Source organism: Myxocyprinus asiaticus, chromosome 11, assembly GCF_019703515.2.
Source record: "Myxocyprinus asiaticus isolate MX2 ecotype Aquarium Trade chromosome 11, UBuf_Myxa_2, whole genome shotgun sequence".
NCBI classification, from domain to species: Eukaryota; Metazoa; Chordata; class Actinopteri; order Cypriniformes; family Catostomidae; genus Myxocyprinus; species Myxocyprinus asiaticus.
This window is the reverse complement of record NC_059354.1, coordinates 10,133,229-10,154,882: the sequence shown is the minus strand read 5'-3', so window position 1 is coordinate 10,154,882 and position 21,654 is coordinate 10,133,229. Positions and strand designations below refer to the sequence as shown.

The following is a 21,654-nucleotide window of genomic DNA, read 5'->3' as shown; positions in this document are numbered from 1 at the left end:
TCCCTCTTTTCTCCCCAAAAAGAGTGGAATTTGTTAACGGACTGGGATCTGCGAGTGTCCACGTCAGGGGGGTGTCACTCCCAAGGCGAAGAACGTGGAGACCACACCCCGCCCAGAGAAGGGGAGGGGGGGTACTTCAAGTGGAAATACATCACATGGTTACTTACTGAGTCTTGTCGGAAGTATGTCATGTGGAGAGTTGCATGGTAGGTCCTACCCTAGAGAGGAGGAGTTTCTACAAGCATGGCGACCGGAGCAGAGGGCCCTCTGCTCAAGGAAGACGTAGTTTACCAAGAGGGAAACGATTTTACGGAAGATATAACACATGGGGTTACCTATGGGGAACCACCACATGCGGAGCACCTACCTCAGTACAGGGCCTTACCAGCACACTTAATGAGCCGGCAGCGAGTTTCTCCGCAAACTCGACTGCCACAGGGCTAAGGAGGAAGTCATCCAGGGACCACAGTCTGTGAACACTACTGGGAGTCAAGAGCGCACGTCTTCCCCTCAAGGGAGGGGAAAGGTGCTATGCGCAAGCGGTACACCCAGCCAGCTGTCCCGGAACTTACCTGCTTGTGCCTGCCACTACACGGGACGAAACTGAGTCAACCTAGAGATTGTAGAACCTTGCAATTGTATTGGGTGTTGCCCAGCCCGCTGCTCTGCAGATGTCTGCCAAAGAGGCAGAGAGTGGGCTCGTATCCCCGCAGGGGGTGGCACGTCCTGAGCTTGATATGCCATAGCGATGGCGTCAATGACCCAGTGGGTGATTCTCTGTTTGGAGACAGTGCTTACTTTCCGCTGTCCACCAAAGCAGACAAAGTGCTGCTCGGAGCTTCAAAAGCTCTGTGTGCGATCCAAATAGATGCGTAATGCTCGCACCGGAAACAGCAATGCCAAGGCTGGGTCTGCCTCCTCCTAGAGCAGCGCTTGCAGGTTCACCACCTGATCCCTAAAAGGGGTCGTGGGAACCTTGGGCACATAGCCCGGTCGGGGTCTCAGGATCACGTGAGAGTAACCCGGACCTAACTCCAGGCACGATTCGCTGACAGAGAACGCTTGCAGGTCCCCTACTCTTTTGATGGAAATGAGCGCAGTCAGGAGGGCAGTCTTGAAAGAGAGTGCCTTAAGCTCAGCTGACTCCAAGGGCTCAAAGGGAGCTCCCCGTAGACCCTGTAGGACTACATAGAGGTCCCACGGGGGAACGAGGCATGGGGGTTCAACCTCCTAGCGCCTCTTAGGAATCTGATGATCAAGTCGTGCTTCCCCAAGTACTTACCATCTAATGCATCATGATGAGCTGAAATAGCGGCTACATACACCTTCAAGGTGGAGGGGGACAGCCGCCCCTCCAACCTCTCCTGCAGGAAGGAAAGCACCAATCCGACTGCGCATCTCTGGGGGTCTTCCTGTTGGGAAGAACACCACTTAGCGAACAGACACCACTTCAAGGCATACAGGCGCATCGTAGAGGGAGCCCTAGCCTGAGTGATCATGTCTACCACCACGGGCGGTAGGCCACTTAAGTCCTCCACGTCCCGTCCAAGGGCCAGACATGGAGATTCCAGAGGTCTGGTCGTGGGTGCCAGATGGTGCCCCATCCCTGAGAAAGAAGGTCCTTCCTCAGGGGTATTCGCCGGGGGGGCTGTCGCGAGGAGCGTGAGATCCGAGAACCATGTATGGGTGGGTCAGTAGGGTGCTACTAGGATGACTTGCTCCCCGTCCTCCCTGACCTTGCACAGGGTCTGTGCAAGTAGGCTCACTGGGGGAAACACATATTTGCATAGTCCAGGGGGCCAGCTGTGTGCCAACGCATCTATACTGAGAGGTGCCTCGGTCAGGGCATACCAAAGTGGGCAGTGGGAGGATTCCCGGGAAGCAGACAGGTCTACCTGTGCTCGACCAAATCGACTCCAAATCAGCTGGACCACCTGAGGGCGGAGTCTCCATTTTCCCCTGAGGATAACCTGACGTGACAGCACGTCCGCTGCAGTGTTGAGGTCACCTGGGATGTGAGTGGCTCATTGCACTGCTGCAGAGGAGGAGACGGCAGGCGAGTTGTGACATGCGATGGGAGCTTAGGCCGCCTTGGCAGTTGATGTAAGCTACCATCGCTGTGTTGTCCGTCCGGACCAACACGTGCTTGCCCTGGATCAATGGCCGAAACCTCCGCAAGGCGAGCAGTACCGCCAACAACTCTAGGCAGTTGGTGTGCCAACGCAGCTGCGGGCCATTCCAAGAACTGGCAGCTGCGTGCCCATTGCAAACGGCACCCCAGCCTGTCTTGGAGGCGTCTGTTTTAACCACTACACGTGCCTGGAGACCTGCTCTAGGGGAACCCCTGCCCGTAGAAATGCCAAGGGCTGAAGAGGTGGCGACAAATCGCCGTGATGGCCACGCGATGTGTCCCGCGGCGCCATGACCATCTCGGGACTCGAGTCTGAAGCCAGTGCTGAAGCGGTCTCATATGCATCAACCAGAGCAGTGTGGCCATCGCTGAGGATGCTATATGCCCCAGGAGCCTCTGAAAAAGTTTCAGTGGAACTGCTGTCCTCCGTCTGAACGCCTTCAGACAGTTCAGCACCGACTGAGCGCATTCGTTCAGTGGCCGTGCACACTGGACATGTGACCCAAGAAATAAGGAAACTGCTCTTTTGCTGAACCTTTGTGTACCGCAGCCTCTGGGGCATGCGGCAAAAAAAGAAACAAAAGACTCTCCTCCCGGCCCTCCACCGGGAGATGGAGTGGTCTGTGCACCAGCTCCAGAGAGATGGGTCTCCTTGCCCCTGGGTCGCCTGTCTCGCCTGTGGGCGCCCGAAGCTCCCGTCCAAGGCCTGTAGGTTTACGTCATCTCTGACGGCTAAGGCCTACGGTGCCGCTGGACAAGCCACCTCCGCCCTGCACGCCATGGCTCTCCTGCAAGTACACCAAGCCAAGGCGCTAAAAGAACTGCACGAGGGTAGTTCTGACCCGGGATTGATTCAGGAACTGTGCGCGGTGACCGACCTCGCTCTCCGGGCGACGAAGGTCACAGTGCGGTCTCTCGGGCAGGCGATGTCCACTCTCGTGGTCCAGGAGTGCCACATCTGGCTCAACTTGGTAGAGATGCGAGAGGCCGACAAGGCACGGTTCCTTGATGCCCCCATCTCCCAGGTTGGCCTGTTTGGCGACACCGTCGAGGACTTTGCCCAGCAGTTCTCGACGGTGAAGAAGCAGACGGAGGCTATAAAGCACATCCCACCAGACGAGATGTCGAACCCGCCCTGAGACGAGCCGGCGATCTCGTCCGAGCACGCGATCAGGGCAAGCGAGCATGCTGGGGAATGGGAGGTCCGTGGGGGGATACCCGGCGGAGGTGGTCCCAGTGAGGTCCCCAATTCACCCCCAGTGCTAACCGGCATGGCCTCATACCCGTAGGTAGAAGGACTGAGGCGGGGAGCCGCTGGGGTGGCATGGTTTCTTACGAATGCAAGCCGCGACCGCAACGTTGCCATGGTCATGTTCTCTTTTAGAATATACTCTTTTAAATGTTCTGCCGAAGTGCCCAAGGGCGTTCTCTGCAAACCACAGATGCAGAGGGGGAGAAGCCACTGAAATGCGTTGTAAGATCCAGCAGAGAGAGGTGAATGAACTCGGCGGATGAGTTCAGCTCAATGAATAGAACCACTCGGCTCTGAAGAGAAAATCTGAATGAGTGGTTGCATACCAGCTCCTTTTATACCCATATGTCCGGGGGAGTGGCATACAAATTCCACTTGCCAATTCTCATTGGCCTTTTTTCAAAAGATCAGAGGTGTTTCGGGCTCCCAAGGGTGACTCCTAGTGTCATTACATCGACACAATGTCGAGTGAGTGACAGATAGGGAACTTGCTGTCTCTGAGGAAAAAAAGTGGCACTGCAGTAAAATGGACCACAGGTATCAAATTAAAATTTGTAATTTTCATTCCTGTGTAAAAAATACTGTTCTTTAATTGGATTAGGTCTGTGATAGCAAGTGGAGCTTCGGCGAGTGGAAGTGTTTTTCTCTGCCGAGAGCCAAAAAAGCATTGATGCCTGAAGTGTCACCCTCATGAGGCCAGTAACGGTACTGCTGTAAAATGAATCACTCCTTCACACTGACTTTCCTAGTGTGGCCATGGAATGAGGTGACAAACAGAGACCAGGAGACCTGCACATCTGGGCCAGGCAAAGAAAAAACAATGCGAGAGCAAAAAAATCCAGAGTAAAACAGTGTTTTATGAGCTTCAACTTAATGATGACAGAGAGAGAGAGAGAGACAGTTATGTAACTCAAAATCTATGACCATTTGAAGTGTGTAATTTTGGATCACTAGCATCACCAAATAGAATTGCTAAAATAATGACTGTGTTCAAACAAGTTTCCTGAACAACTTTCCCCATCTACCATTGTTGGCAAACAGTAGTCCTGCAATAAACTCGTGCCACTGGTCGAACCACTGTTGAGCAGGTCAGAATGCTCATATAACAGACTGATTTTACAGGAAAATCGGTGACATGAGGTTGACATTTTGTCTGCTAAAATCATTCTTGCTTTCCAAATATCCAAACTGCTAGTCTGAACCCTAGCGGACCATGCTAGAACTACAATCATGCATGCAGCTGTGTACAGAGACCAAAACTGTTATCTTTGAATGGATGTGACACACAGCGTGTCCGACTTCTGAAACATTTTGTTAGTAATTCCGTTCATATATGGAACATTCCTACAATTCGGTGACAGTCCCCAGTACAAGTTGTGGTATAAATAATGTTTAATTTCAACCAATTACAATTTTAATAGGCTTGGTAAAAAGAAAAAATACATATTTATAATGTTACACACTGCTGTGGGCCTAAAAGTCAAATTTATTAATAATTGAAATAATTTTTATTTATTGCATTAGTGTCATTTCCCCGGAGATTCACGTCTGTCAACTTTGACAAAAATAAGTGTTGAATCATCTGATTTAAAAAAATGTCCCATACAATGAAGTGGTTAGTATTACATTCTCTTATTAATATGTATTCATTTGTGGTAAATGTGTCATTTTAAAAATGTTTTTTTTTTTTTACAGTATATGTCCATTGATTTATTGTCCGCTCTGTTATTGAGACTGTGACCATTTATTGAAGGCCTATGTTATGAAATGATGTCACACACACACGAGAGGTAACATCAGCCTCTCAGCTAAATTATTTGAGTTATTTGAAGTGTTTAACTCTTTTGTTTTATTTATGTTTTCTTTATTAAAGTCATATGTGATCAAGCATAACATGTCCACCCTGTTATGTGAAGGTATAGGAAAAATGAATGTAATTTTTAAAATTCAATATATGTAATGTATGTTAACAGATCAATAAGTTTACAAATATGTTTGCTAGATATCATTTACAGACCATGTAGTGGCTAATTTATCCAATGAATGTCCACCCAGTTATTTTTCACCCTGACCCTCACCATTTAACCTGATGGACATCTAAATTTTTAAGTCATTTAGACTGATCAGTATGTCCCTTTAAATAGGAAACATAAAGATACTTATAAAAGTATGTTCCATTTTTCAAATGTTTCATAGCCAGAACGTCAGGAATGACCCAAACTCCTAACCCAAACCCTAAACCTAACCCCAACAGTAGAGACCAAAACAGCATTCTTTCACTTACTTCTTTGCAAATGTAGAATCTCACTAGCCGGAGATCAAAAGGGGTGTGACATCAAAGGCAATGCACAGGCGATTTTTGGGGCATGAACAATCTTGTTAGGAATTCGGCACATTGGTTCCGAATTTAGGTGATAGCACCACTGTTTTCATTTCTCAGGGAAACCACCTAGAAAATTGCGTATAAATTGTCTCTTTACATTAAACTGTGATAGGATATAGTCATTTAACATAAACAAATGACACATATCACATGTAAAGATCCCATGTACAGTAACTGCTTAATGAGTACAGTTTTCTGGCATGTTGACACATTTCCTATTTCAGCAGTAAGTTTAGGTGGGGCTTGTACCTTTTTTCCGAATCAAAGATCTCAAGGATTTGTTTAAACCTGGAGGTGAACCCGAATCAAAATGGTTTCAGAATTAGCACTAAATCCTGAGCTTGTATATAATGAAAGCAGGCTATTTAGACACATACTGGAAACGATGTAGTGGACACTGACTCTATTAACAGCTACTAATGGCATCCAAATGTCTGTGTGCTGATATCATGGAGAGAGCGGGGGGAGAAAGGTGGTTCATGGGGAATTGAAATTAATGAGAGTAATCAGTGGCAAACAGCGAAGGAGGCACAAGCAATTAATGTAAACAGGCTATCAGTGGGCCGGAGATCAGTATTAAGATGCAGCATGGCCGCACCGCGCAGCAGATGTCCTGGAAGAAGCAGAGGACAGCAGCACAGATAGCAAGCCAAAGCCAACCTGACAGTCTGCTGGCACTCCCACTGAACATGATCATTTCCCCATCTGCAGTTATGCCTGGAAACACGCTGTTACTGTAGCTCCTCATCCACATTTTCAAGAGTTTGTCCACTATTTAAACGAATAGTTCCACCCAAAATGAAAATTCTGTCATTAACATTTATGTTGTTCCAAGCCTGTATGCCTTTCTTTCTTCGGCAGAACACAAAAGGAAATAATTAAATGAATGTCCTATTGGCTGAATTCAAAACAGTGGCATTACATACAGAAAAGACTTACTGCAATGCTTAATAAAGCACCCAAAAGTGTCATATAATTAGCCATATGTGACTTGTGCATCATATACCGAGTCTTCTGCAAGCATACTTTCACCTTGTGTGATGAACAGACCATAATTTAAGTTGTTCACTCTCAAATCAAATCAAATAATTGATAAAGTCCATAAACAGCACTGAAATCGAATACACTGGCTATGTTATCAACAACATGAATTCATGACATTTGGTCACAAGACACACAAGAAACTAATGAGGTTTTTTTTTTTTTTTTGGTGTTCCTCAAAATAAAGAAAGTCAAATGGAGTTGGAACAACATTAAGTTGAGTAATTAATTACTGAATTTAAATTTTTAAGTGAACTATCCTTTTAAGGTATGCTCACACCAGAGGGAAGTGTCTATTGTAAAGCTATTTCACATGTACAGAGCTCTGTAAAAGCTCCACAATAGAATACATTGTTTATCTACAATGTTTTTCACAAATAGGAGTACACTTTGGTTTGGCATTAACAGCAATTTATACTTTTGCATCAAACCTACACCATAGGCTCGGCATAGTGGTCAATGAGTTAGTTTTGTGTTGGGACACTGATAGATCACACCGTTCTCGTTTACCACTTCAAGTAATTTCACTGTGAGCATGCTGAAATGGATGTGAGGCTATATATTTGCAACGCATAGCGTTTTGACACGAAACTTGGTATTTGTATTCACAAGCATGACCTAGCACAGTGCCACCTGGTGTTCAGGAGAAATTAAAAATGGCCATTTTTTGCTTAGAACTTTTGAATAGTTTTGCCTTAAATCATGAGAATCATACAGAGTTGAATGATACCGAATTTACATGCCAGCAATTTTGGGCTGCCTACTCTGCTGTATAAATACCTGGCCCCAGTAATTGCTGCTTGCAGCTATATTTATTATTATTCTTCTGGCTTGAAGTCTATGGCAGCCCATAGAACCATACATAGCAAAGCTGTAATTAGTTCTGCATTGGTGTGTCTGTGTCGTTCTGCAAGTACACTGCCAAATTGTTACATATAGAGGGAAAATGCTGTCATTTCTGAAATATTTATATATTTCATGAATAAACAATAGCAATGTAATTTGTGTATTCAGAAGTATTTATTAAAAAATAAGTTAAAGTATGTGAACATGTTGAGACTTAGGTGCATATTATACATTTATTGTCTGCCATGCAGAGAGAAAATAAATCAAGCATATACCATATGCTTGCTCTTGAGTCACTTTAATCATAATGTATAGATATTTTGGCATTCCTTGAAGTTCCGTGCTAATTTTTTTTTTTTTTTTTTTTTTTTTATCTAATTAACTGACTAGTTGACCAACTAAAAATGCAATTTACTTCTTTTAGAAATGACTTATTTTAAAGCATTAGATAATTTGTACAATACCACTTGTGATTTTGGCTTGTTCCAAAAATTACAAACACAATTGCAAATATCACAAACTATATATACAATAAATGTTCAATTAAAAAGGTCATATAATATTCAGTTTGACCTCCTGAAATGAACAAACACCTCCTTTCACTGACCCTTTGCTGAAAACGTTTTACTTTTTAAAAGAGTTTTAAAACCCTATTTTGCACTCTGTTAGTGGAAAGTGTCCTACACAATCAGAAAATGGACAACTACATTACCAATCTACTGTCCATCGAAAAGAACTCTGATGTCTTAAACAACAGCTGAAAAAGAAGCAATCTTTAAAACTGAAAATGTATTCTTAAATTTTCAGTGTTGACAAAAAAAATAAAATAATAAATAAATAAATACATGATAATAATAATAATAATAATAATAATAATAATAAAAACTCCAGTTAATCTTATTCATAGGCAATTCCTTTAGCAGCCTGTCCTTTAAATGGAGGGGTTTGTTTTGAACTCTGCTGCTGTAGACAGCAATCTTTCACAGACTAATGTACCAGTGCGGTCAGATGTTAGTAGAGTGAGCAGAGGTCAAATGATAAATGATGATCCCGTCTTCAGGTTGTGCTCTTCCCACATGTATAAACACCACAGTACTCTGATGCACTACAGCATGCCGTCTGTTTGCTTTGCACATCTAATTCTAATGGATGTGAGTTTCTCAGACTTTGGACAATAACTCATTTCATTAAGCAATCGATCCGTCTGGGCTCTCAAAGGTTTAATAGAGGGATTAAACAGGTTCTCACAGGTTCAGGTTTTTTGTTTAGTTTTGCTAAGGACATTATCAAATACATCAGTAAATAATGTTCACTTTCAAAATCACAAGTTTCCAAAAGCAATAATTTAGGTGTTTGCAATACACTCAGGATGACAATGTTTAAATGACAAGCAATCAGCAATAAACTTCAAAATGTACACTTTGGATCACAAACAGTGCTATAAAACATTGGAGTTGTATAAACCAATGTGGAGTAAGTGAAGACTCTTATTTCTTAAAATAATTGCTCTGAAAACCTTTTCTGTGCCACAAGGTTTTAACACAAATAATGGAACAATTGTGCCCCCATGTGGACATTTCAATGATTTTCTGTCAATCAAGTGCAAAAAGTATATATAGATCATAGATTATTGTATGTACTGTGGTCAGCTATATGTTTGAGAGCAGAATGACTCTACTGACCAATCAGAATGAAGTATTCTAGAGAGCCAATAGTCAAAGCATAAATTAAATGGTTGATTTATACGCAGCATGGTAAAAACGCTCACCAGAAAGTCGTCCTCTTTTTAGTTCCACTCTGTAACAGAATCATATGTGGCTGAATGTCTGGAGCAGAGTTTTAATCATAACACACCCATTGAATCCGTCTGAAAAGGCTATAATCAAGTGAACATTAAAGATCTTATGTGCTATTTTCTAACCTTTAGTGTAATAATTCAAAAGTAGCAACCAAAAAAAAAAAAAAACTTGCCAATTAAAAAATGTCATTGTTCACCACTCCACATGAGCTTTATGAGAAACACACTTCTCCATTAAAGGAAATCTACAGTTGCAATGATCCACAGATGCCATTGTATTTTTGAACCTGAACGTCATAACCATGAGCACAGCCAAACCACTTATTAAAAAGTCGCCGGCCATGGGCTATAAAGTCAGAAGGCGAAGAGCTTGTTATTTTTCTTTCTGGGAGGTGAACAGGAAAAAGTTCAATGGATGTGGTGGCATCTTTTGCCACAACTATGGCATAAAAATAAAAAAAATACCAGCTCAAGGAAAGATATTACTGAATCGTCAGTTTTTGAAGTGGATGCCAAGAATAATTTCCCACATATAACATTCCCCACTGAAACCACACATTACTGTGGTCCTAAACACCCCTCCCAGTTCTGCTCACATTAGCTTACATATTCCTCCACAGATGCAGAACTGCAGCTTCATCGACTGCCCAATTACACACTGATGACTCAAAAGAGTTTCTTCTCGCCTCGCAAGAACCACAAAAGGCACTTTATTCCCGTAAGGAGTGAATCTTGTAAAACACTCTTTCCGCAACAACGCTAGAAAACTGATGATCTTGAGTTAACGGTTTACAGTAAAAACCATGAATATGGGAATGATTGCATGTAACACTCTGGCTGTGCAAGATTGTTACTTGGATTAAATGATTTGGAAGTGCATTCACAGTTCCTTCCAAGATCCATAAAGATTCTAATTTCGGTTTTGATGACAAAATCATAGAGCCATGAGACTTAGAGGAGTTCAGATGTTTTACAGTGAAATGATTGAAGTATTGGTAAAAGAATTCATCAAGACTCAGTTGGACTGAACAGCGGTAGTTTTAGTTATTTCAAGTCAAATCTTTTTTTATGGAGCTAAAGAGAATTCTAAATTCCAAAAATGATTGTGATCATAATAACAATAAAATTTAATTAAAAAAATAAAAAATAGTTGATTTTTAGCCCCAAATATAAATACTCAAAACAATTAAGGACTCAACCAAGATTTTAAAGAAAGTTTGTGGATTCATGAATAGTCCTCAAATAAAATTACTTCAATGCAATACATTCAATAAGGATTTATTTTTCTTATAAAAAAATAAAAATAAATGAAAAATGTAAATAAATTGTTCCATAGGAAATTTTTTCATTTATTTATTTATTTATTTTTTACATTTCTGATAAGAACTAATAAAAAAATTTTATTAGGTTGAAGTAATTGAGGAAAAACTAGAAATCTAAAAGAACCTAAAATAATCAGATGCCAATTAAATTTACAGGATTCATTGTATTAATTATTCAATTAATTTTTAGCTTTCTAGCTCTCCATCAAACTATTTATTTTATTTTTTTGCATCAATTTAGCTCTTTATAAAAAATGTCATAATGACAAATCAAATCATATAATGACATAAATCTAAATATTAATTGAGTTTAGGTTTGTAAGGGGGAAACTGACTGGTCTTTCCTTCAGGGCAACAAATATACAATGCAAGCTGTGATACTTTTTTTTCCCCTTTAGTTGAAACAGGTGCCATACTATTCATACTTAGCTTAATCTTAAAAAAGTCCACCGACAATGTTATTTACATGGAAAAGTACATCGTCCATGGTTAAAGGAATGTTCCACATTCAATACAAGTTAAACTCAATTAACAGCATTTGTGGCACAATGTTGATTTTTGCAAAAACAATTACAGCAAAAAAAGCAACAATCTACAGTGAGGCAGTAACAATGGAAGTGAATGGGGTCAGTCCATTAACATTAAAATACACACGGTTTCAGAAATATAGACACAAGATGTAAACAAGGCATGTTGGCATGATTTTAGTGTGATAAAATCGCTTACTATATCTGTGAAAAGTTATATATCCAGTGTTTTCACTTTGTTGTATTGACAACAAAACCCTGTAATCACTGTATTTTTTATCTTCTTTTTTTTGCACTCTTTTTTAAAATAAAAACAAGGGTTGAGTCAAAATTATTCTTTGTGGTTACCAACATTATGCCACAAATGCTGTTGATGGAGCTTAACTTGTATTGAAACTACTACATCAAAACATGACCACACAAACCATGTTGATGCTCAATTGCAAAGGCTAAGCAACTCGTTGGAGTCATATGTAATTACTGGTAACTGTCTGTCAGTGATGACACTTTGTGCTTCTACTTTAACATTCACAAACTTTATCTTCCAACGGTTACTGTCCAGTGGTGAGCGAATGAGCCCAAACACTTGCTCAAAAATCCCGAGGCAGACACTGTCACGGTGGATGGTCCCAGCCACAGCCACTAACACAAATCCATGGGGTGAAGATACACACTTTAACCCAAGACCCTCCAAGTTCGGGCAGAACAACAGACGTTCTTCTCCTACAAGAGCATGAAGCCGCCTGCTGACCAACTCTGCCCCATTGAACTCTTCAACACGCTGTTCTCCAGCAAATAACAGAAGCCGAAGTCTCACGTCCTGCCAGAAATGCTGAGGACCCCAGTCCTGCACCGGCTGCCCTTGTGTGGGGTTCTGAGAGTTGAAAAGGCAGAAGAACCACTGGCAAAACTGTTTTCCCAAAGCTGCAAGGTCTGACAGACCATCTGCAGTCTTGTCTGGAGAAAAAGCTGCATTCTTCTCACTTTTTGGCTTTGGCATCTGTTAAAAAAATAGACCAGGTCAAAAAAGTACCTAGAAAATGAACTTTGCAAATTAAATTGAATTGCACAATCAGAAGGGTGAATCTCATGTAAACATGTCTAGGTCACGTTTAACCCCAAAATCAAAAGGAACATTTTTACAAAGAGAAAATTAAGCTTGTTTTAGAACCATTAAAAGGATAGTTCACCCAAAACTTAAACATTTCTCATCAATTACTCACCATCAAGCCATCCCAGATGTGTATGACTTTTTTCTTCTGCAGAACACAAGTGAAGATTTTTAGCAAGTGAATAGTGGCCAGACCTTTGAAGCTCCAAAAAGCACATAAAGGCAGCATACAAATCATCCATATGACTTCAGTGGTTAAATTCATGTTTTCAGAAGTGATATGATAGGTGTGGATGAGAAACAGATCAATATTTAAGTCCTTTTTTTACTATAAATTTTCCTTCCTGCCCTGTAGGTGGTGATATGCATAAAGAATGTGAAAGTAGAGATTTATAGTAAAAAAGGCCTTAAATATTGATCTGTTTCTAACCCACACCTATCATATTGCTTCAGAAGACATGGATTTAACCACTGGAGTCATATGGATTACTTTTATACTGCCTTTATGTGCTTTTTGGAGTTTCAAACTGGTCACCATTCACTTGCATTGTATAAGCATTGTACAGAGCTGAGATATTCTTCTAAAAATCTTCATTTGTGTTCTGTAGAAGAAAGAAAACCATACACATCTGGGATGGCATGAGGGTGAGTAAATGATGAGAGAATTTAAATTTTTGGGTGAACTATTCCTTTAAGATTTTGCAAGTAACATCCTCACAATATCATTTAATTTTTTCATAACAATTATAAAAACAATGAGTAAAATGCTGTTTAAAATAGTTTTAGAATAGGAAGTATAGCATGTTACAACGCAGCACAAATATCACTCTAATACAATGATTAATATTATTAATTATTACTACCATGTCTAAATACATTTTATAATAATTAAATAATATATCATTATTCTTTCACGTTGCAGTAATGAGAATGAGATTTTTATTTCTTTTGCATTATTGTAATGAGAATTTGGGAGAGGGGAAAACTGTCACATTACCTCCTCAGATGACCACAACTCAAGGGTCCTCCTGACCAGATTATATTTCTCAGCGTTTGGAGGCATAGCAACTCCTTCATTGGCAAGATACTTAAAAATGACATCACGGTGCACCTTCTTCCTCTTGAGCAGCTCCTCTGCATCCTGAGAGTAAGCTATGATGGCTTGGACTGCCTCTAATGGACAGAAAACAGACTGTGACAGCTGCACAGTTCATAAAATACATCACTTTAATAAATACACTGCCATAATACAGCAGTATTACAATAGCCTAGCGACCTGCCTACCTAGACAATATTTCTGGGCATATCTGACATTGCCAATGTTTACAGGACAGCTAGATGGAAGCGGGTCAGCTGTACTGCCTTACCTTCTGTACTCTCTACAGCTATCAGACGATTCGTTACTGTATCTTTAAGGGCCAGCAAGTCGTCCTTGGGCAACATTGTTAACAGTCTTCTACAGCCACTTTCCTCTTTCACCGACAACTTTGACATACTTACACTAGTTTTGGAAAAGTACACATCTTACGCACACCCATTCGGGATCTGAGCTGTTTCTGTGGATTGCTTTCGTTGTTTCCGTTGTTGTGTGGCACCACAGCGCCTCCACGGTCGAGTTACAGGAAGCGCATCAGCCCCAATACAGGTCCCATCATCACCCCACCAAAACAGAATCTATGCCTGTTTTTAAACTATGCCTCCATTAACCAGCCTATTATAGACTTTTCAGAAAAAATGTAAAAAGCCGAACAGTTGTAAAGCATGAAACGATTCTTTGAACAGTGTGAAGCATTTACATGTTTCCATTGATCATGGTATAAATATTGAGGGGTTGTACTTGCTTGTTTTTTGTTTTGTTTTTTGTTTGTTTTGTATTTATCCCCTTTTCTCCCAATTTGGAATGCCCAATTCCTATTACTTAGTAGGTCCTCGTGGTGGCACGGTTACTCACCTCAATCCGGGTGGCGGAGGACAAGTCACATTTGCCTCCGCTTCTGAGACAGTCAATCTGTGCATCTTATCATGTGACTCACTGTGCATGAAACAGCGGAGACTCACAGCATGTGGAGGCTCATGCTACTCTCTGCGATCTTCGCACAATTTACCAATGTGCCCCATTCAGAGCCAGAACCACTAATCGCAACCACGAGGAGGTTACCCCATGTGACTCTACCCTCCCTAGCAACCGGGCCAATTTGGTTGCTTAGGAGACCTGGCTGGAGTCACTCAGCACACCCTGGATTCGAGCTCGCGACTCCAGGGGTGGTGGTCAGCGTCAATACTCGCTGAGCCACCCAGGCCCCCATACTTGCTTATTTTGATTAGTGGGGGAGGAGGTTTACCTCCCCCCCATCCCCCTGGAATCTACGCACTTGCCAGCAGCTATTACATAAATGTGATGATATTGAAGATGTAGTTTGGTGGATAGATTTCACAAAATATATTTTAAAAGGGCTTTGAACTTTTTTTTTTTTTTTTTTTAAAGTAACATTCATGGCACCTTATAGAGAAAATAGACTCTTATTCACCAGCTTCTTATCATGTTAAAATGAGTCCAAAGGTTGCACAATTTAAACTATTGATAAAGACCAGATACCTCCTCATTGGATAGCCTATCCCCAATATAATCATTCTTCATGTCTCTAAATATCCATGACACTGCTAAACAAATTAAAGACTGGTGTCTTCAACACCAGAATGACATTTACTGTATTTTTTAGTCTCCATGATGGTCGCCAGATGTAAATAGGCCTATTTATCCATAATATGAATGTTCTGGAAAAAGTAGAGTGTTTTCAGCTATCCAGAAGATTTACTAGCCAACAAAAGAAATTGTCTAATTTTCAACAGCATATACAAAATACTATTGTTCATACAAACATTGTAACTAATCGTGGTAACTTGTTTTTAGCCACATCTGTCATTAAAACAATAATAAAACAAACAAACAAGCAAACAAACAATAATCAAAAAACAAACAAACATTCTGTGTAATAAATACTGTAAAAAATACTGAATGATGAAAGCATCTTACACTGTTTGACTCATTTTAATTTATTACAATTTTACTGTAGCAACAATAACTGTTGTAACAATAGTATTTTGGCACAAACTATGCCCAGCTAACCATTTTTGATACCCAGAACATAATGTGAGCATTTGTTTTTAATTATAAAACAATATAACCTAAAGAGAACGTTCCTGGAATGTTAGGAATTAGTTCCCATGAAAAAGACCAAACCACATGCTAACATTAGGGGAACGTTCTGTGTTTGCTGGCTGGGTATTACCATGGTACATTTTTGTAAACAGTTCTGAAGGCAAAATGTGACCCAACTTGTTAGGTTGGCTTGAAAGAGTAAATAGTAGATAGTAAATCTACTATTTAAGCTTATTATTATTATTATTATTATTATTATTAGACAAAATTATCAAGAGTAGTTCCTACAGTTTTTAAGCTACAACCACCAAATTCGCAACAGACCTTCAGGCTGTTCTGAAGTTTTATGCTATATCTTTTCTAACTGATTGGAATTACGGTATTCCCGTATTGGACTTCTGAACAGGACTGATTTTAAATTGACTCCCATTCAAGGTGTGAAAATGTATCCCTGTAATAACTCCTTTAGAGGATTCAATCTACTTCCTATTACTCCACCACTCATACTTTCTATCTATCTATCTATCTATCTATCTATCTAACTGCTTACAACCTACCAACCATTTAGTGCACCCTAGCAACCAAAACCCATTGACTGCCATTCAAAATGGCTGAGATGGATATCTCCTGATCAGAATGTCATAGAGACTTCAGGTTTGACTCATTACACTCAGTCCAGCAAGCAACCTTTTTAGTATCACCCTGGTAACTGCATAGCAACCAGATGGGTTTACCCTAGCAGCCAAGTAACAAATCACATATCTCTGCACCAGAACATCATAGAGATTTCCGGTTTCGTTCATTTGACTCAGGATAGCAGAGGACTGCATTGGGATTGGGATCCCACGGGTCCCACGGGACCCAACACAAATCTAGCGGGAGCGGCAGTTTTAACTTTGCTGCAGGTGGGAGTGGGTGGTCAAAAAAAACAAAAAAACAAGAAGGATGGAGTCAACGAATGAAGTTGAAAAAAGTGGGTTTTTACTATACAAAACCAAAGCAAGGCAAGTCTGACATTTGGACAAATTTCTCAGTTGTTACTGACAAAAATGGAAAAGAATTGGACTTTGTAAGTTGCAACAAATGTGCAAAAGTATTGATATACAACGGGCACAAATCTGGCACCTCTGGGTTGAGGCGACATACCTGCTCCGTTCTCACGGGTCAAAGTAAGCTCTCCTTCAAAGATAAAGCACTTCTTCCTGCACATATTAAACAAGATACTACTGAGAAATGTGTTGTACTTTGCTGTCGAGACATTCGGCTGTATGACTTTGTTGCCGGGAAAGGCTTTCACGGTTCAACACTTTGTTAATGTAGCCGCTAAATATGGCAGATTTGATGTAAAAGATGCTCTGCCTCACCCAACCACTGTATCCAGACATGTCGAGGGGAGAGCACAGGCACTGCAGGTGTCTGTGGCAATGGAGATAAAGCCCATCATTGAAACATATGGATGTGCCATCACAACAGATATATGGACTGAGGATTACCATAAAACGTCATTCATATCTAGCACCATCCATTACACAAACAATGACTTCGGTCTCGTCTTGAGGGTGTTGTTTGCGGCTCCCTTCGAAGGTGGTGTGTCAAAAACAGAAGAGAACATCAGGAACCTGCTGTTCCAGAAACTCTACTAGTTGGCCGTGTTGTGTTTGTCACTGACCGTGGAGCCAACATAATTGCTGCCCTGCGTGGATACACCAGGCTTAACTGCAATGTGCACATCCTGAACATCACCCTGTCCAGCGCATTTGCCCCAGACATGTTGGCCAAGACACCCGAACTGTCTGAACTGTTGACCAATGCAAAAAAAATTGTCAAATATTTCAAACATTCAGGTCTGCAGAACACCTTGAAGAAATCCCTCAAGCAATCCATCAAGACCCGATGGAATTCAAATTATGATATGCTGGATTCCATACCGCAACAGCATGAGGAGATCTCCACATTACTGGTGACAAATAACCAGTACGAAAGAATTGCGCAGATCAATGCAAACACTTTGAAAACAGTGGTTGCATTCCTCAAGTTATTCAAGGATGCTACCAATGACCTCAAGTCTGACAACTCCACTCCCAGCGCATCACTTGCGCTGCCGTGGTCCGTCAGACTCATTGAACACTGCCAAGCAGCATCCCTCGATCCCTTGCTCTCCGAAGTCACCAGTGTGTGTGCCTCACATCTGGAAGAACTGATGGGCACTAGTGACACATCAGCAAAACCCCTCCACATGTTGTACAGGATTGCAATGCTCCTGACTCCTAAAATGCGATTGCTACGGATGCTGGGCCCAGATGCTAGAGACGACATGGTCAAAGGTATGTAATATGAATGCTTTAAATAGGCTATATAGTTTTGAATATTATGTTGTAGGCTACCTTGTTCGTATAGCCTATAATAAAATAATAATAGGCCTAAAAAAACTTTATTTACATAGCACTTTTCGAAAACAAGTTTGCAAAGTGCTTCACAGACATAAAAACAGAAAATAAACAGTGCAGTTACAAATTAGAATAAGTTCAATGCAGTTAAGAAATAGAAACATAGATAAAAGACAATAAATAAAAATCTTAAGAATAAATAAATGGATAAGATCATAAAACAAAAGAAAACTATTTTAATAAAATTCGTTTTTAAAAGAGTTTTAAAACAATCCAATCCAAAGGTGCAAAGGAAATTATCCACAAGATGCGGTTTGATCTGGTCCCGGCCACAGCAGAGGATGAGCCACCACCAGCCAAAAAGCAAAGCTCCTCTGACTGATTCACAGACTGGGAAGACAGTGCGTCCTGCGTTTCAGCACCAAAGCCTGTCGATGCTGAAATAGCTGAATATCTCAGCATCCGTCTCTCGGACAACCCAGACCCAGACAGTGTGCTTGAATGGTGGAAGTTCAACAGAGAGTGCTTTCTTGCGCTCTCAAAACTTGCATGTTTCATCTTGAGTATCCCTGCATCTAGTGCACCGTCAGAGAGGGCATTTAGTGTGTGTGGGTGCATCTTGGAAGAGAGATGCACAAGCCTGGGACCGCAGTCAGTCAGTAACATTCTCTTCCTCCACAACAATCTTAAGTAGGCGAAGTGATTCATTAGTTTCATTCATTCATTAAGTCCGTTTAATTTATTATTATTTAGGCCATTTATATGTCTCTTTTTGCTATTTGTTTTTTACATAAACAGGTGTGTTGTTGAGCATAGGCTACGTTTGAATGTTATTTTTTATTTTTAAGAAAATACTTTGAGGCATCTGGCTATACAGCTAATAATTGTTAAGCTGTTGTTGTTTGTTTTATTTCGTATATTGTGATATTAGCAAATGTGGAGATTTGGTAGGCTTTAGCCTAACAGTTGTGGAAAAAGGGGTTACCATAGCAACCAAGTAACAAATCACATATCTCTGCACTAGTTTATCGTAGAGACTTCTGGGTTCCTTCATTTGACTCACTGTAGCAAGGAGCCTTTTGAGTATCACCTTGGTAACTGCCTTGCAACCAGATGGGTTTACCCTAGCAACCAAGTAACAAGTCACATATCTCTGCACCAGAACATCATAGAGACTTCCGGTTTCATTCATTTGACTCAGGGTAGCAAGGAGCCTTCTGAGTATCACATTGGTAACTGCCTAGCAACCAGATGAGGTTAGCATAAAAACCAAGAAAAAAATCACATACCTCTGCACCAGAACATCGTAGAGACTTCCAGTTTAATTCATTTGACTCAGGGTAGCAAGGAGCATTTTCATTATCACCTTGGTAACTGCCTAGCAACCAGATGGGGTTACCCTAGCAACCAAGTAATAAATCACATATCTCTGCAGCAGAACATTGTAGAGACTTCCAGTTTTGTTCATTTGTCTCTGGTTAGTAAGGAATCTTTTGAGTATCACCTTGGCAACTGCCTAGCAACCAGATGGGGTTACACTAGCAATTGAGTAGCAAATCACATATCTCTTCACCAGAACATCGTAGAGACTTCTGGTTTCATTCATTTGACTCAGGGTAGCAAGGAGCCTTTTGAGTATCACCTTGGTAACTGCCTAGCAACCAGATGGGGTTACCCTAGCAACCAAGTAACAAATCACATATCTCTGCACCAGAAATTTGTAGAGACTTCCGGTTTCTTTCATTTGTCTCAGGGTAGCAAGGAGCCTTTTGAGTATCACCTTGGTAACTGCCTAGCAACCAGATAGGGTTACCGTAGCAACCAAGTAACAAATCACATATCTCTGCACCAGAACATCGTAGTGACTTCCGGTTTCTTTCATTTGTCTCAGGGTAGCAAGGAGCCTTTTGAGTATCACCTTAGTAACTGCCTAGCAACCAGATAGGGTTACCGTAGCAACCAAGTAACAAATCACATATCTCTGCACCAGAACATCGTAGTGACTTCTGGTTTCATTCATTTGACTCAGGGTAGCAAGGAGCCTTTTGAGTACCACCTTGGTAACTGCCTAGCAACCAGATGGGGTTACCCTAGCAATTGAGTAGCAAATCACATATCTCTGCACCAGAACTTTGTAGAGACTTCCGGTTTCTTTCATTTGTCTCAGGGTAGCAAGGAGCCTTTTGAGTATCACCTTGGTAACTGCCTAGCAACCAGATGGGGTTACCCTAGCAACCAAGTAAACAATCACATACAGTACTGTGAAACATTTTTAGGCACTTGTGAAAATGTTGCATAGTGAGGATGTCTTCAAAAATAATGACATAAATAGTTTTCACTTATCACTTAATGTCATACAAAGTCCAGTAAATATAAAAATGCTAAATAAATATTTGGTGTAACCACCTTTGCCTTTAAAACAGCACCAATTCTCCTAGGTACACCTGGACACAGTTTTTCTTGGTTGTTTGCAGATAGGATGTTCCAAGCTTCTTGGAGAATTCACCACAGTTCTTCTATCTATGCTGTCTAAATTGCTTCTGTCTCTTTATGTAATCTCAGACTGACACGATGTTCAGTGGGGGGGCTTTGTGGGGGCCATGACATCTGTTGCAGGGCTCCCTGTTCTTCTATTCTAATATTTTCTATTTGTAAAAGTAATGTTTGGGAGTCTAACATTTATATTTCCTATTGACACACTAAAGCTGAAGATATAAATAACCATCTTAAGACAAATGCTTTTGTGAAACATCTTATGTGCCTAAGAGTTTTGCACAGTACTGTATCTCTGCACCAGAACATCGTAGAGACTTCCGGTTTCATTTGACTCAGGGTAGCAAGGAGCAGTTTCAGTATCACCTTGGTAACTGCCTAGCAACGAGATGGGGTTACCTTAGCAACCAAGTTACAATCATATATCTCTACACCAGAAGATTGTAGAGATTTCCTGGTCCGGTAATTTACTCAGGCTAGCAAGGAGCCTTTTGAGTATCACCTTGGTAACTGCCTAGCAACCTAATGAGCTTACACTAGCAACCAAGTAGAATCTATCTATCTATCAACTTTCAGACTAAGCTTTTTCAAGCCAACCTAAAGTTTGTCCTGATGAACTTTACTTCTCTAGTTATTAATTAATGTTTTCATATTAAATATTGCTCAAGTGTTGTCTATTATCCAGTATTATCCAAATCCTGTATTTGATTAACTGTTAAAAATGATTATTTATTAATTATTATAATTTGGTATAATCTTCTAAGTATGCGTCAGAGGACAAATTACTCGTATGCTCCTTAAAATGTACCTTTATGCTGTACAAAACAAATATAACTCTAATATTGGGGTTACAACCTGAAAGCAGTGAAGACAGAGATTTGTAACATATAAAAAAATAAAAACATGTCTAAAAGAATTGCTAGAGAGACCTTGCCTAAACCTATAGTAGAGTTTTTGAGTTGCACAAATATAAGTTTGGTCTAATATACTGTAAGTTACAGTGAATGTTTCTGGTAAATACAGTATGCTCAATTATTTTTACACCGCTCAAGCTCCTGATTCACGCTACAGTGGTGCACTTCATCAAGACGACGCACGATGGCAGTGTTACGACTGGTTTTATGTACTGTGAGAGTTGTGGTAATAGTTCAAGGGGTTGGAGATGAGATGATGGGCGTTTTTCTGGAATAAAGTGATTATCAC

At 40.8% G+C, this 21,654-nt stretch overlaps 1 protein-coding gene across 1 annotated transcript; it reads right to left on the bottom strand.

Annotated features, from left to right (window-relative positions):
- Positions 1-10,793: 10,793 nt before the first annotated feature.
- On the bottom strand, positions 10,794-13,974 carry LOC127447773 (uncharacterized protein C3orf38-like). The gene is made up of 3 exons (XM_051709835.1): positions 13,779-13,974; positions 13,409-13,584; positions 10,794-12,300 (listed from the first exon to the last, which is right to left on the bottom strand). The coding sequence occupies exons 1-3, from the start codon at positions 13,903-13,905 to the stop codon at positions 11,737-11,739; spliced, it is 867 nt and encodes a 288-aa protein (XP_051565795.1). The 5' UTR covers positions 13,906-13,974; the 3' UTR covers positions 10,794-11,736.
- Between the last annotated feature and the right edge of the window lie 7,680 nt (positions 13,975-21,654).